Source organism: Callithrix jacchus, chromosome 12, assembly GCF_049354715.1.
Source record: "Callithrix jacchus isolate 240 chromosome 12, calJac240_pri, whole genome shotgun sequence".
Classification (NCBI taxonomy): domain Eukaryota; kingdom Metazoa; phylum Chordata; class Mammalia; order Primates; family Cebidae; genus Callithrix; species Callithrix jacchus.
The window spans coordinates 88,696,200-88,711,867 of NC_133513.1; the positions used below are offsets into that span (position 1 = coordinate 88,696,200).

The following is a 15,668-nucleotide window of genomic DNA, read 5'->3' on the forward strand; positions in this document are numbered from 1 at the left end:
TATTGCTCTCTTAATTTTTGTGCTCTGATCTGTAGTGTGGAAGAAAATTTTCAAAGCATTCAGCCTCTGTGTAGACAGGAAATACCAAATTACAGGTTCTTAGGGCTGGGAAAAGGAACTTACGGATCATTTAAATTTTGTTTCATAGAAAAGGAAACAAAAACCTGGAGGATTAGTGCCTTGCAAGTAGCAACAGAATTGGGACAAGAATCTAGGTCTCCTAATTACACTCTAGGCTTCCTGCTACTCTGAACTGCTGCATTATATATCAATACTTTTTTTAAGGTCGTAATATAAGTTAGAATTGTGACATTCAGCTCTTTCACTCCCTTTATCCAGGACCCCACCATGCACTATTGCACCATAATCTCTTGACTTATATATCTCTTAGCCTTTTGAGCTGGGAACCCACTGTTTATTTTCAGTCAGAGTGATAACCTAGATCCTAGAAGATAACTGATTTTTAGTTTGATAGTCTGTGGAATCCACTAATTTTCACGGTTTGTCAAGAAAGTAGTAGAGAGGAGATATTTCCAATAGAGCAGATCATTCTACACTGTACCCCGATATCCTGAGACTTTGGCCCCATCAATAATACTGAGACAGTACTTCTAGCCTCTCTTAAAGCCCAAATTCCTCATTTTATTGGCTTTTATTTAACCCACTGCCTTTCATTTTTACAAGTTATTTTAATTTTTACTCCAGCAGATGTCTTTCTTATGAGATGCATCCCATGAGCGTTTGGCCTAACAAATGCAGGATTTTTGCTGCTCAAAAGAGAGAGTTCTCTAATTAATCAAATATTTAACACCAGATTTTCTGAAGCGAAACAATTAGCTGGTAAATTACAGCTGATTTTCTCATGGTTAAGAAATCAGGCTGTCTTAAAACCTATGAATGATCTGGATAACTTATTTTTAAATTATCTTTAAAGCAAATACTCTGCTATGAAGCACCGATAATGTAGACATTTATCTTAATGTGAGATGAAAGTGTTGTTAACTTCAAAAAGCTGAAGGAAACTTGGCTCCAATCCTCCACAGCAACAGTCAGTTTTGCTCTAAAACTGGAAAAACAGTTTTGCTAGGGAGGCAGGATATCAGAGTAGAAAAGTCATTGAGGAGACGTAGATTCTATTCCTCTGTCTTGTAACAGGAAGCAAGCCCACCTCAGAAATCTTAGGGTGCTGGCCAGGATCACACAGGTAGGTAGTAGCAGCTTCCATCTTTTCAGTAAAAGCCAATTTGTCTGCTGCTTAATTTTTATTCTAAGTGTCATCTTTAGGTCTTTTAGGAACTAGTGTCATTAATTACAATGTTGTGGAAGAAATATCAAAAAGCAGCTAATAGAGTAGCTATAAGATCCCCATTAAAGTCTGAGACTGTTATGCAGTGTGAATATGAAATTGCACCATCCAGTGGCAAAATTATTGAACACTGGACAGACTCAACTCGAAGTTTGGAAATTAAATCCTATCAAGGCTAGGTCCAGTGAGTTACCCTCTAAGTATAATAACATAATGTATAGTACATCAGGAAATTGTTTTCTTATTTTTCTTCAAAACACCAGATTTTGATCTATTGCCAAAGTATGTTTTGTATTTTTTTAAAGATTGTTATCTTCTACATCTTTTCTTAGGTCCTGGAATCTCAAAATATGTTCAGAAAGTAAATGAAATTGGCATGTACCTGACTGAATGCATGGAAAGAGCTAGGGAAGTGATTCCAAGGTCCCAACACCAAGAGACACCCGTTTACCTGGGAGCCACGGCAGGCATGCGGTTGCTCAGGTATATCAAGAGTATCTGGGAGTTAGATTTGGCAGTGAAAGAGCCTCTGTCGTTATGGGAGAGGGCCACACTCCCTAATACCCCAAACTCTACACACCCAAGTCCATACCTAAGAAAGAAAATTTCAGTAAGTGAATACAAATTCCAAATTCTTAGTATATATAGAGGTATGATTTTAAGTATGTTAAAAAAAAAAAAGCCTTTGTGCATCTCCCTATGGGGAATTCAAGCAGGATGGGCATGGGGAGAGAAAGACTGGGCCTGCATACTCTGGGGTTTGGGGCTACATATTTAGCTATTCAATATGTGGGAGAAGGAAGATAAGAGGAGACTCATCGACATCACAGGTCATAAATAATCACAATTGCACATCTTTATATCACTTGATACCTGTGTGAATTATTTGTTCACTTGTTCATTTATTCATTCAGCATGTATTGAGTGCCTGCTCTATCCAGAATATGAAAACTCTCAACCCTCAAAGAAATCAGTTTCAATAGAGGCTTATCAATGTTTTAATAGAGGAGTGCTCGGAGCTGCTCCAGGAGCACAGTTGGCCCTGCCCAGGGTGAGAGGAGGTCAGGAAGACTTAGAGGAAGGGATGCATGAACTGAATCATGAAAAATGAGTTGGTGGATTGGGGGAGGGTTTTATCAGCAGAGCAGACAGCCTGCATTCAGTAACTGATGTTTATTCAGCACCTATTATATGTCAGGCACTGTTCTAAGTACTGGGGATATAACAATGAACAGGACAAAGTCTGACTTCATGCAGCTTGTGTTCTACTGGATGTGCAAAGGCAAGGAAGTGTGAGAGACCAGGGCATATTCAGAGGACTGTAAGTAGTTCTCCATAGATAGAAGATAGGGTGCGTAGTGTAAAATAATAATGATAATAATAATAGCAGCTCATACTTATTGAGCCCATACTATGTTCTTAAGCACCCATCATAATAACTCTAATTATTATTAACCAGATAAGGAAGCTGTGGCTTACAAATGTTAAGAAACTCACCCAAGGTCACACACCTGAGAAGTGGTGGAGCTGGGATTCTGAGTGGGATTCTGAAAAGACAGGGTCCAGGTCACAAAGTGCCCCATGGGCCATGCTAGGAAGTTTGGAGTTTATCTTAGAGATAGCAGGAAGCCATTAAAGGATGCTACACAGCTGGTGACACTGGTAGAGAAGATGGATTGGCTGGAAAAAAAGCTGGGGATAAAAGGAAGGCAGTTAGTAGGCGTGGAGGCCATTTAGATGAGCGATTACAGCGGCCTAATGCCAGCTGGAAGACAGCATCCTCCTGCTCAGAGAGACTCCCAGTATTGCGTAGCCTAGATCTTGGAAGCAACTGCATCCCATCTTCATTGAGACAACCATGGAAGATTCCTTCTTTAGGTCTCAAGGTCTCAAACAGACCCAAGAACTAAGCTATAATATGAAGAAGATTTTTCCCAGCCTGGTAGCAGAGGTTATTTGTCACCTGGTTTCTATTAAAATTCTAATTAAAAACCTTGAGCAGAGTCTGGCCATGTAACCAGCTAGGAGCCACCCACAATGGCTAATATAGCACACATCAGCTCCAGGTGTGGTCATCAAACTTAACTCAGCTATCACTACCACAGTAATTTTAAGAGCCTTTGATAACTTTTTGAGCCAGAGAACTTCAGAACAAAAATAGCATTTTAAGGAAAACCAACTTATGAAAGGATTTGAAGGATGTGGATTTGGAGAGAGACAAAGAAAAGATTAATTCTGCCTCATCGGAAAGAAAGGTTCCTCTGACAGCCATGTGTGGAGATCCTCATCTCTCTATTCCAGTGTATTATGGCTCACTTCTTAGTAGCACTGTGTGGATGCTGTAGCTGAAATGGGTAGTGACTTATTAAAACAAAAATGATAACCTCAGCTCTTCCTTTGTGCAGGATGGAAAGTGAAGAGTTGGCGGACAGGGTCCTGGGTATGGTAGAGAGGAGCCTCAGCAACTACCCTTTTGACTTCCAGGGTGCCAGAATCATTACTGGCCAAGAGGAAGGTGCTTATGGCTGGATTACTATCAACTATTTGCTGGGCAAATTCAGTCAGGTGAATATCTCACAGCATCCATGAAGGTGGCTCCATGGAGGCCAATGTCATTGCTATCTCAGGCAGTACTTGGGTCGCTAGGCAGAATGAATGAATGATGGATGGATAGATGGATGAATAAATGAATGAATGAATTTACCCTCATATTTGTAAGGGTCTCTTACAAGACCTTCTATTATTAGGAGAATAAGGAGGACATGTCTTTACCTTATGGAGGCATAAAGGAAATTAAAAATCTATCATTAAAAATTAGAATAGCTAACATTTGTCTACTGCTATTTGTCTTGTGCTGTGCTTAGCACTTCTGTTTTCTCTGATTTCATCCTTAGAACAACTGTATGAGGTACTACTTCATCCCCATTTTAGACCCCTGTACTGATGCCTAGAGAGGGTCATTATTCTGCCCATGGCTGTATAGTTAACGAGCGACTGAGTGAGAATTTGAACTGGAATGTGTCTGCCCTCAGACCTCCTGTTTGTAAACACTAGTTACACTGCTTCTATGTCCGGCAGTCTAAGCTAGGGCTTTGAAACCCCTCTTTTCTTGCTGATAATCTGCTGTAGATCAGGAGCCTCTAGTGAGGTTTATGCCCCTCTTTCTTGCCTTAGGAAATCCCTGACTCCAAGAAATAGCATGAAAAGCAGTGTATCCAGGGACTTCTAGCACTGGTAACTGTACTGTCTTTCAGAAACGGAGATGGTTCAGCATAATCCCATATAAAACTGATAATCAGAAAACCTTTGGAGCTTTGGACCTTGGGGGAGCCTCTACACAAATCACTTTTGTACCCCAAAACCAGACTATTGAGTCCACAGATAATGCTCTGCAATTTCGCCTGTATGGCAAGGACTACAATATCTACACACATAGCTTCTTGTGCTATGGGAAGGATCAGGCACTCTGGCAGAAACTGGCCAAGGACATTCAGGCAAGTATAACTCAATCCAGACCTGCTCTCCTCACATCTGTGCCTCCAGCCCCCACACCCTGTTGTTTTCTCTTTCAAATTCAATAGTTTGTCTGAACTTAGTTATAGTACTTTCCAAACCCTTTTAGGCAGGATATTGAACTACATCTGGTCTACCCGTATAAATTGTTTCAACCAGACATCACCTCCCATGTTTGTTTACTGCATTATTTCCACGAACACAACTGATATCTCTCAGGACGTAATTTCTCACCTTTATGGGGTTGATAATAAAAATTATGTGATAGAATATTGTTTGTTGGAGGGGGAATTCAATTTATAACCTCTTTTAGACCACTTTTAAAGCTCCTTTTCCTACAAAGTACAAAAAACAGAGTTGTTAGGAATGACCTGGAGAGGAGAAGAAAAAAAACCACTTCAGGTAAAACACAAAATGTATCAATTGACACTTCAACTCTTGCCCCCAGATGCTTTCTGCATTTTGAAGACAAGAAAAGCTAAACATACTTTGGGAGGCCAAGGCAGGTGGATCACTTGAGATCACGAGTTCGAGACCAGCCTGGCCAACATGGTGGCCCCATCTTTACTAAAAATACAAAAAAAAAAAAAAAATTAGCTGGGCATGGTGGCACACACCTGTAATCCCAGCTACCTGGGAGTCTCAGGCAGGAGAATCACTTGAACCGGGAGGCGGAGGTTGCAGTGAGCTAAGATTGCACCACTGCACTCCAGCCTGGGCAACAGAGACTCCATCTAAAAAAAAAAAAATAATAATAAATAAATAAAATAAATAACGTTAAACATACTCAACATCATGTGAGTATACAGGCACACCCTGACAAGTAAACACAAAGCCAGGATGTCACATCCAGCTGTTCCCTGTCTCCACAGAAAGGATAACCAGTTCTCTGGTCTCCTCCAAAGTATTCTCTCTGGTTTTTAAAGCCATTATCAATAAGATGGTCCTGGGAGTAAGGGGTGCTGAGAGATGTCCACTGAGCCTTAAAGTTCCACTAAGCTTCTTACCCACAGCAGCCTAGCCTCCTTTAGTAGGTTGTGGGTTAGAAATTATTTTTTTAATTTTTATTGCATAGGAGAATGTTTGAGGGAGGAAAAAAAACTTTTTAAAAGAAGTTTAAATAATAATTTAAAAAAAATTATTTTGATACTGTTGGCTTGAATGACCTAAAAGCATCTGGGAGCTTCTGATTCTCCTTGGAGGGAGGGTTGATCCGTAATAACATCATTATCATCATGTAGGCTTCTGGAGAACTACCCTCAGGCCCCAAATTTTGACAACCTTGAGAGTTTCCTTTTGAATCTGCTCCTGACCTATATGATTAGGACTAAGCACTCAGGGACATTTCAAACTAATGGCATTTCTGGGCCCAGTTTTAACTACATCAGCATTCTTTGAATAGCCAAATACATTTATATCTGATACCACTTCTGGTGCCTGTTCACAATCCATTTTTCATATTTATTCCCAAGGGTGAAAAAGGCAGGGCAGGACATACTGATGTCAATGCCAAGTGGTGGGACATTGTATAGTGCCTGCATATTGATTAAGTCAGACTGTGCCTTTTGTATCCAAAGCATTCACAAATGATGCTTTCAAGTGATTTTTCCATCCAGGTTGCAAGTAATGAAATTCTCAGGGACCCATGCTTTCATCCTGGATATAAGAAGGTAGTGAATGTGAGTGACCTTTACAAGACCCCCTGCACCAAAAGATTTGAGATGACTCTTCCATTCCAGCAGTTTGAAATCCAGGGTACTGGAAACTATCAACAGTGCCATCAAAGCATCCTGGAGCTCTTCAACACCACTTACTGCCCTTACTCCCAATGTGCCTTTAATGGGATTTTCTTGCCACCACTCCAGGGGGATTTTGGGGTAAGTTTGTGAAATGATGAGGTATATATGTCTTGTTTACAATTATAGAATATGTGCCTACGAAGGATTTAAATAATAGGATGTATTTTTCTTTCACATTATGTCCTAAGGTAGATGATTGGGGGTTGGTTCTTTAGCTCAACTACATGAGAACTTGGGATCAACTTTTCCACTATCTTGGTGATCTTTTCGTGCTAAGGTATATTACTGCTCCAAGCACCACATCACTAGGTCACTGCCTCCTTTTTGGGTTCAACTCCATTCTAGTCAACAATAGGAGCACTGCCTTTCCTGAGTTGGGGAGGTCCCAAAGAGGTTAGCCCCAGCAGTGTGGGGAAACTAACTAGGGGGTTGTGCCCAGGGGATCTTGTGGGAGAAACCTCCTCCAGCCACTGAATGGCCACTATGATTTGTCATCTTTTTTGGTCAGTTCCCAGAGCGGAGTTCTCAGGGCTAGGGATGCTAAATCTGTCTCTCCCTTGTCTCTACCTGTCCCCAGGGATGTTTCTCCCTTCAGGATGTCATGATGCTTACTGTGGGTTAAGACAAGGACAAGTTTCCTGCTAGGGAAACCCAAGATGGTGGGGAAGCTGATTGTCCACCTTGATCTCACTTTTTCTATGGTAGAAACTGTCTGTTGGGGAAAATTTTCCACAAGCTTGGTACCAGGCAGAATGGGGGAAGAGGTGACATGGATGTGGAAGTTTGATTCTCTTCCTGTCTACTTGGAGTTTTTTTTACTTCTTTGTGGCCCTGGAACTATCTTATTTTCGTATTTGATTTCTGGGATATTGCTGGTGATAATCTCAGGGCTGTACATTTGCTTTTGGTTTTCTGTGGTTGGGGGACATGAAGCCAGCTTGCTTCCATGCCACATTTTGGAGTCAGACATCCAAGCATCATATTTTCTTTCACGTGCAAAGCCAAAGCAGGAAAGATGTTTAGAGGTTTCCATTGCACACATCTCTGCACACACATTTTGCAGAAGTGCCAACTGACATCTTTTCAGATCCTGCTGGCCATAAGTTGGTGAAATATACACTCTAAACCAATCTGTGATAAAGAGAAATTATTAAAATAAAGATTTTATTAAAAATAAAAATTAAAATTATTAAAATTATTAATAATTAAAATTATTAATAATTAGTTTAGACTAATTATTGTTTCTCTCTTGAGGAGTCTTTCCTGAGCATATTGCTTTCCTCTACTTGGGTAAAATCAGGATTTCATAAGCAAGGAAGAAGGGGGCTAGCTATGCGGTATGTACCTGTTAGAGTCTGCCATAGGTGGCTTCTCAAATGCCAGAAAGAGGAGAAGCAGCAGTTAGATGACATGGCTGAGGGGATTTTCCCTCTATAAAGACATTTAGGAAGTAGAAACTCAGGAAATCCCAAGAAAACATTGAATATAACATCATTGTCATTATGTTTTGAAGAGATAGGGGATTATTTGAATCCTAGCTCCAAATTCCTTATTTTCTTAATAACTCCAGAATAAGATAAAATATTTGAGCAGAGACAGAAGAGATACCTCTTAATCAACTCATTCTTCAGATTTCATATGTTGATCCCAGAGGCCGAGCATTATTGCACTATATGTACATTCTCTCTCTCTTTTTTTTTTGAGATGGAGTTTCGCTCTTGTTACCCAGGCTGGAGTGCAATGGCACGATCTTGGCTCACAGCAACCTCCGCCTCCTGGGTTCAGGCAATTCTCCTGCTTCAGCCTCCTGAGTAGCTGGGATTACAGGCACGCGCCATCATGCCCAGCTAATTTTTTGTATTTTTAGAAGAGACGGGGTTTCACCATGTTGACCAGGATGGTCTTGATCTCTTGACCTCGTGATCCACCCGACTCGGCCTCCCAAAGTGCTGGAATTACAGGCTTGAGCCACTGTGCCCGGCCCCTCTCTCTCTTTTTTTTGAGACAGAGTCTCACTCTGCTGCCCAAGCTAGAGTGCAGTGGTGCAATCTTGGCTCACTGCAACCTCCACCTCCCAGGTTCAAGGGTTCTCCTGTCTCAGCCTCCCAAGTAGCTGGGACTACAGGTGCGCACCACCACACCCAGCTAATTTTTGTATTTTTAGTAGAGACAGGATTTCACCATATTGGCCAGGCTGGTCTTGAATTCCCAACCTCATGATCCACCTGCCTCAGCCTCCCAAAGTGCTGGGATTACAGGTGCTAGCCACCGCACCTGACCCATTATCTCATTTATTCAATCAAGAAAGCCAAAGAAACAGTGGCTTTTGCCTGCCTTTATGCTTTCTCCCTTTTCAGAAAACAGATCAGTATGTGAGAAGGGAGGTTTAGCTCCTCCCCTCCAGGACACCAGCAAGAGAGTTTCTCCCAAGATCACCTGCCCTGGCCCACGACAAAGCTCTAAGAAGAGAACACAGGCCCTGTCGTAATCAGACCTGATTCTGTTTCTGGCTTCCTGTGAACTGTATGAGCTCTTCATTTTCTTGGTCTTTGAGAAAACAACAATAGGTAATGTCATAGATCCAGGCTTACCTTAATCATGGTCCAAACCACAGCCTCCCCTTGCCTCAAGGTTCCTGAGGAGAATACATGAAAGACAATGACTGGCAGAGTAATATTTGGTTATTAGTTGGCTGCAAACCAAAATTCAGAAGAAATGGAATCTCACTTGAATGCCCTGTGGCTGAGCTGGCACTGACTGCTTGCCTTGGACTTTTGTGGGGCCAGGGCCCTTGCCTTACACTGAACTCCTTGAAGAGGAAGGAGGGTGCCACCTTTGAGATAGGGGAAAAAACAGAAGCCTAAGCACTGCCATCTTATAGAGAAACCACCTGGGCCCTGGGCAGAGGTGTAATTCTAGGAGCAACACCTTGGCCAAGGGCCTTTGTCAATCCAGTCACAGCAAGGATGTAAATCTAAAGGCAATGAACATACCCTTGTGTCTTGAGTTTGCAACTTCCCAGAAAACGTTGCTTCCTGGGAAACATGGCCCAATTCCTGTCTTCAAGCTTGAGCAAACCCTTCCTCCTTAGGGGACTGGAATTTCTTGCCTTTGAATGGGATTCATCTAACCAAAGCAGGGAGAGGTAGGGGCTGGAAAAGGGTGGAGGAGTCTTGAACTCTTCCTGAGGCTTTTCTGTTTGATTCCTTAGTTCCTCACTGAGATTGTTCTCCCAGCCTTCTGAACCTCAGTTTGGCAGTCCCTTCCCTGAGATTATCTCATTGCCTGCCTCTGTGTATCTTTCTCCTCTGGAGACAGCCCTCAGGGTCAGGACTGTCCTGTCCCTATTTTTACTTTGGCAATTTCCTTCTGCTTCAGATTTTTAGTGGGCTTTCTGTTTTGTTTTATCCCCTCTGTAATTTCTCCCTAAAACCTAAAGATTTTTTTGTCTGTTTCCTCATCTGTACAATGGGGGCAGTAATACCTACCTCATCTATGGCTGTGAGCCAGACCAATAGTGATAGTCTGGGAAATACCTAACAACCAGCTCTTGAGGAATGGGGAGCTGATTTGTAGCATTTACCAGTTTCCATGGTGTAAATAGTTCTACCATAGCCTATTTCAAGCTATCAACATGGTATCAACTGGCTCACAAAAATCTGGAAATTTTAAGAATCAGCTCCTGTGAGTGCATAAGAGTCAGCTTCAGCACACCACTGTAAATAGCAAAAAGCTGACATACCACAGCACCACTCTTAACAAGGTTAGCTCTTTATCCTAGCAGTCTTTACTCTATGCTGTCCTTCCTGCAGGGAGTTCCCATGATCAAGTCCTGCCTCTTGAAGCGTAACTATTTGCAACACAAAAATCCAGTTTTGTTCCCATTATTTCCAGAACCAGTTAGCTTGGGTGTTCTCAAGTTACAGAAAATTTGTTGGGGACAGAATTTTTGCCATAGTTGTATTTAGCACTGATGATCTAATTCTTAGTCCGTAAATATAGTATTAAAAATTGTCAGTGCTCTAGTCGGCCTGGCTACACTGTAGCCTTGGTTGCTAAACAGAATCCAATGTTGTGGGCAAATTAGAAACACCAACAAGAAAGAGGGAACATCTGTAGGGAATTACTTATGAGGTAATTTAGAAATTATTTTTAAAGATCACATTGTTCTGTTTATATAAACAAGAAAGGGAGGAAACAAGTTCAATGGTGAACTGGAATTAAAGAACATTAAAAACATATTTGTTTACATAGGTAATACATAAATATGTGTGTATATTTATATTTATTTTTTGTGAAAAAATAATTGCAGTTTTGCACCATGAATTTTAAATAATTGTAACTAGGCTGAAACACATCTTTATTAATCATAATGGGAAACATTACAATCAACACATTTTTGCCAATGAGAAATACGTTTCTTTATTCCTGTAGCATAAAAATCTGTGCTTTGGGATTTGACGAACTATTGGAAAGCATTTTCTGCATATCCTGCTGGTTGTGGAAGTGATTTCCTTTCAAAAAGTTGTTGAGATGCTTGAAGAAGTGGTAGTTGGCTGGCGAGAGGTCAGGTGAATGTAGTGGATGAGACAAAACTTCATAGCCCAATCTGTTCAACTTTTGAAGCATTGATTGTGCAATGTGTGGTAGGGCATTGTGTGGAGAAGAATTGGGCCCTTTCTGTTGACCATTGTGAGCTGCAGGTGTTTCAGTTTCTGGTGCATCTCATCAATTTGCTGAGCATACTTCTCAAATGTAATGTTTCTGCCGGGATTCAGAAAGCTGTAGTGGATCACACTGGCAGCAGACCACCAGTGACCATGACCTTTTTTTTGGTTACAAGTTTGGCTTTGGGATGTGCTTTGGAGCATCTTCTCAGTCCAACCACTGAGCTGGTCATCACCAGTTGTCATATAAAATCCAGTTTTCATTGTACATCACAATCTGATTGAGAAATAGTTTGTTGTTGTGCACAGAATAAGAGAAGATGACCTTTCAAAATGATGATTTTTTTGATTTTCGATCAGCTCATGAGGCACCCACTTATCAAGCTTTTTCACTTTTGCAATTTGCTTCAAATGCTAAACAATTGTAGAATGGTCGATGTTGAGTTCTTCAGAAACTTCTCATGTAGTTGTAAGAGGATCAGCTTCGATGACTGCTCTCAGCTGGTTGTTGTCAACTTCTGATGGCCGGCCTCTATGCTCCTCATCTTCAAGGCTCTCGTCTTCTTTGCAAAACTTCTTGAACCACCACTGCACTGTACATTTGTTAACACTTCCTGGGTCAAACGCATTGTTGATGTTGTGAGTTGTTTCTGCTGCTTTATAACCCATTTTGAACTTGAATAAGAAAATTGCTCAAATTTGCTTTTTGCCTAACATTTTTCCATAATCTAAAATAAACATAAAATAACAAATAACTCATTAGCAAAAAAGCATAAAACAAGAGATGCCCATTAAAATGATGTATAACATAACCACATTTAAGAATATATTCCAACATCAAAGGGCAAATTCCAACAATGCAAAAATCACGATTCCTTTTGCATGAACCTAATACATACTCATGGGTTACAGATACCAATCAAGTAAAAAGATTATCAAGTAAGGGTGACTTCTAATCTGGATGTTAAGGAGCTGATCACAAATTTTTACTTCAGTGGTGGAGCATCTCTTTGACATCTAAAGGCAAACTCAGGAAATCCTAGAGCTGAGTCAGTATTTTTCTCAAGAATTAGCTTTGGTTCCATTCTGGCCAAAGATTACCTATGGAATTCAATCTCTAAAACCCTCCCCTAAAAACAGGATCAGGATGATTCCTAAAGACTTTTAAAGAGTCATCTACCACAGTCACAGGAAGGAACTTGGTGATGTGACCTTGAACCATCTGATTTTGAGCAACGTATTTTCCTGGGGTATTAAAAGAAGATAGTTCTTGCTCTTCAGTATAATTCTTGGGATTAAAAATGGAAGCATTACAGAGCATTCTTCCTAAAATTTTTAAAAAATATTTTGGACAGAGTCTTGCTCTGTCACCCAGGCTGTAGTACAGTGGTGTTAATTCCATAGGTATTCTTTGGCCAGAATCGAACCAAAGCTAATTCTTGAGAAAAATACTGACTCAGCTCTAGGATTTCCTGAGTTTGCCTTTAGATGTCAAAGAGATGCTCCACCACTGAAGTAAAAATTTGTGATCAGCTCCTTAACTTCAACCTCCACCTGCTGGATTCAAGTGATTCTCCTGCCTCAGCCTCCTGAGCACCTGGGACTACAGGCACGCGCCACCATGCCCAGCTAATTTTTGTATTTTGTATTTTAGTAGAGATGAGTTTTCACCATATTGGCCAAGGTGGTCTTGAACTCCTGACCTCGTGATCCACCCACCTCGGCCTCCCAAAGTGCTGGGATTAAAGGTGTGAGCCACTGTGCCTGGCCTGACCATTCTTTTTAAAATTTTTATTTTTAAGTTCTGGGATACATGTGCACAATGTGCAGGTTTGTTACATAGGCACACATGTGCCATGGTGGTTTGCTGCACCTAACAACCTGTCATCTATGTTTTACGCTTCACATGCATTAGGTATTTGTCCTAATGCTCTCCCTCCCCTTGCCCCCCATCCCCTGACAGGCCCCATTATGTGATGTTCCCCTCCCTGTGTTCATGTGTTCTCATTATTCAACTCCCATTTATGAGTGAGAAAACGTGGTGTTTGGTTTTCTTTTCCTGTGTTAGTTTGCTGAGAATGATGGCTTCCAGCTTTACCATGTCCCTGCAAAGGACATGAACTCATTCTTTTTTATGGCTGCCTGGTATTCCACAGTATATATGTGCCATATTTTCTTTATCCAATCTATAATTGATGGGCATTTGGGTTGGTTTCAAGTTACTTTGCTATTGTAAATAGTGCTGCAATAAACAACATACATGTGCATGTGTCTTTATAGTAGAATGACTTAAAATCCTTTGGGTATATACCCAGTAATGGGATTGCTGGGCCAAATGGTATTTCTGGTTCTAGATCCTTGAGAAATTGTCACACTGTCTTCCACAATGGCTGAGCTAATTTACACTCCCACCAACAATGTAAAAGCTTTCCTGTTTCTCCACAGCCTTGTAGGATCTGTTGTTTCCTGACTTTTTAATAACTGTTATTCTAACTGGCTGGGAGATGATATCTCATTGTGGTCTTGAGTTGAATTTGTTTAATGACCAGGGATGATGAGCTTCTTTTCACATTTGATGGCTGCATAAATGTTTTCTTTTGAGAAATGTCTTTTCATATCCTCCGCCCACTTTCATGGGGTTGTTTGTATTTTTTCTTGTGAATTTGTTTAAGTTCCTTGTAGATTCTGGATGTTAGACCTTTGTCAGATGGGTAGCTTGCAAAACTTTTCTCCCATTTTGTAGGTTGCCTGTTCACCATTCTTGAAAGAAGATATACAAATGGCCAACAAACACAATGGAAATGCTCAGCATCACTAATTATCAGGGAAATGCAAATTAAAACCACAGTGAGACACTACCTTACTCTTCTGCAAGAATGTCCAACTTAAAAATAAAAAAAGAATAGATGTTGGCATAGATGTTGTGTAAAGGGAACACTTTTACACTGCTGGTAGGAATGTAAACCAGTACAACCAGTATGGAAAACAATACAGAGACTTCTTAAGGAATTAAAAGTACAACTACCATTTGATCCAGCAATCCCATTACTGGATATCTGCCCAGAGGAAAAGAAGTCATTATATGAAAAAGATACTTGCACACATGTTTACAGCAGCATGATTCCCAATTGCAAAAATATGGAACCTAGTCCAAATGCCCATCATCAACATGTGGACAAAGAAAATGTGAGACACACACACACACACACACACACACACGCTATGGGACACTACTCAGCCATAAAAAGGAATGAAATAATGGTATTTGCAGCAACTCAGATGGAAATGGATACTATTATTCTAAGTGAAGTAATTCAGGAATGAAAAACCAAACATCCTATGTTTTCACTTATAAGTGGGAGCTAAGCTGTGAAGACACAAAGGCTTAAGAATGATAAAATGAACACTGGGGACTTGGGGGAAATGGTGGGAGGGGGTGAGGGATAAAAGACTACACATTGGGTACCGTGTACACTGCTTGGGTGACAGGTGCAACAAAATCTCAGAAATCACCACTAAAGAAATTATTCATATAACCAAAACCACCTGTTCTTCAAAAACTATTGAAATGAAAAAAATTTGAAATTATATACAGTAAAATACCTGGTTCCTTAAAAACTGAAGTTTTAAGAAAAAAAAAATTATCTTCAATGTTAGCCAAAGAAGCAATAATTTCTAATGCATAAAAGGAAAACCAAACCACTCCTACATTTTCTTTTGTAAAAGATTGGGGAAAATATTTTTAAAAGATATACATTCCCAAATTTGGGAATTTTTATGTGAAATGTCTTTACTTTGAAGAGTAATAAAATATAGGATTATAATAAAACTAGGTAATTTTAACATTTCTTTAGAGATTCCTTGTTTAATGCTACAATTTAAAATTTCAGAAGACTATATACTGGTAAAATTTAGGGTTTTAAAATAACCTTATTTTTTTTTTAAAAGAAAAAGCATTCTGAATAATGTTTAAGTTTATTTTTCATTATATAATATGTGTAAATCAAGGAAAAATACCCTAAACCCTGCCATCTCATCCCATCAACACTATTTTTTGGGGATCCAATTTTGATCCATAGGTATAAGCAATATTTTACTATAGAAGAGACCTTTCTAAGGAACTTTAGAGGCCAGTTTAGATATTAACCCAATAGCTGGTGAATTTCTGAAGAACATGTACAAAAAGGAAAACCACTTATGCCCTGACACACGGAAGGCTTTCAATGAAGCGTGACAGGTAGATGGAATGAAAAAGTAAATGAACGTGAATATGAATGAACTGGTCCCTGGAGCAAGGGAAGAGAAATAAGTAATCTTATTCTGGAGCATAGCTGTTTAAGAGAGAAAGATTAATAAACATATTCCCTGCTCATGCAGCAGGAT

The 15,668-nt window shown here is 40.2% G+C and overlaps 1 protein-coding gene and 1 long non-coding RNA gene across 13 annotated transcripts in view; one reads left to right on the plus strand and one right to left on the minus strand.

The window, feature by feature from the left end:
• Positions 1 to 15,668, plus strand: part of ENTPD1 (ectonucleoside triphosphate diphosphohydrolase 1) — a 171,115-nt gene that overhangs the window by 137,703 nt on the left and 17,744 nt on the right. For all 7 annotated transcript variants that reach the window (XR_013525026.1, XR_004732083.3, XM_054243174.2 and 4 more), the window contains 4 exons: positions 1,639 to 1,789; positions 3,712 to 3,871; positions 4,561 to 4,800; positions 6,436 to 6,696. Coding sequence is in view for 5 of the 7 variants with exons in the window: in XM_054243174.2 (XP_054099149.1) it covers positions 1,639 to 1,789; positions 3,712 to 3,871; positions 4,561 to 4,800; positions 6,436 to 6,696 (812 nt within the window). In the remaining 2 variants the exon portion in view is untranslated. The remainder of the gene's footprint in view (positions 1 to 1,638; positions 1,790 to 3,711; positions 3,872 to 4,560; positions 4,801 to 6,435; positions 6,697 to 15,668) is intronic.
• Positions 1 to 15,668, minus strand: part of LOC103796768 (uncharacterized) — a 75,303-nt gene that overhangs the window by 23,575 nt on the left and 36,060 nt on the right. For 4 of the 6 annotated variants that reach the window (XR_004732091.3, XR_013525031.1, XR_013525028.1 and 1 more), the window contains exons 2-4: positions 9,210 to 9,253; positions 2,818 to 2,998; positions 1,758 to 1,898 (exon numbers count right to left, since the gene is read on the minus strand). This is a non-coding gene — a long non-coding RNA (uncharacterized LOC103796768). Of the gene's footprint in view, positions 1 to 1,757; positions 1,899 to 2,803; positions 2,999 to 5,053; positions 5,155 to 9,209; positions 9,254 to 15,668 lie in introns of all 6 variants that reach the window. The other 2 variants (XR_013525032.1, XR_013525030.1) reach the window with 2 other exon arrangements.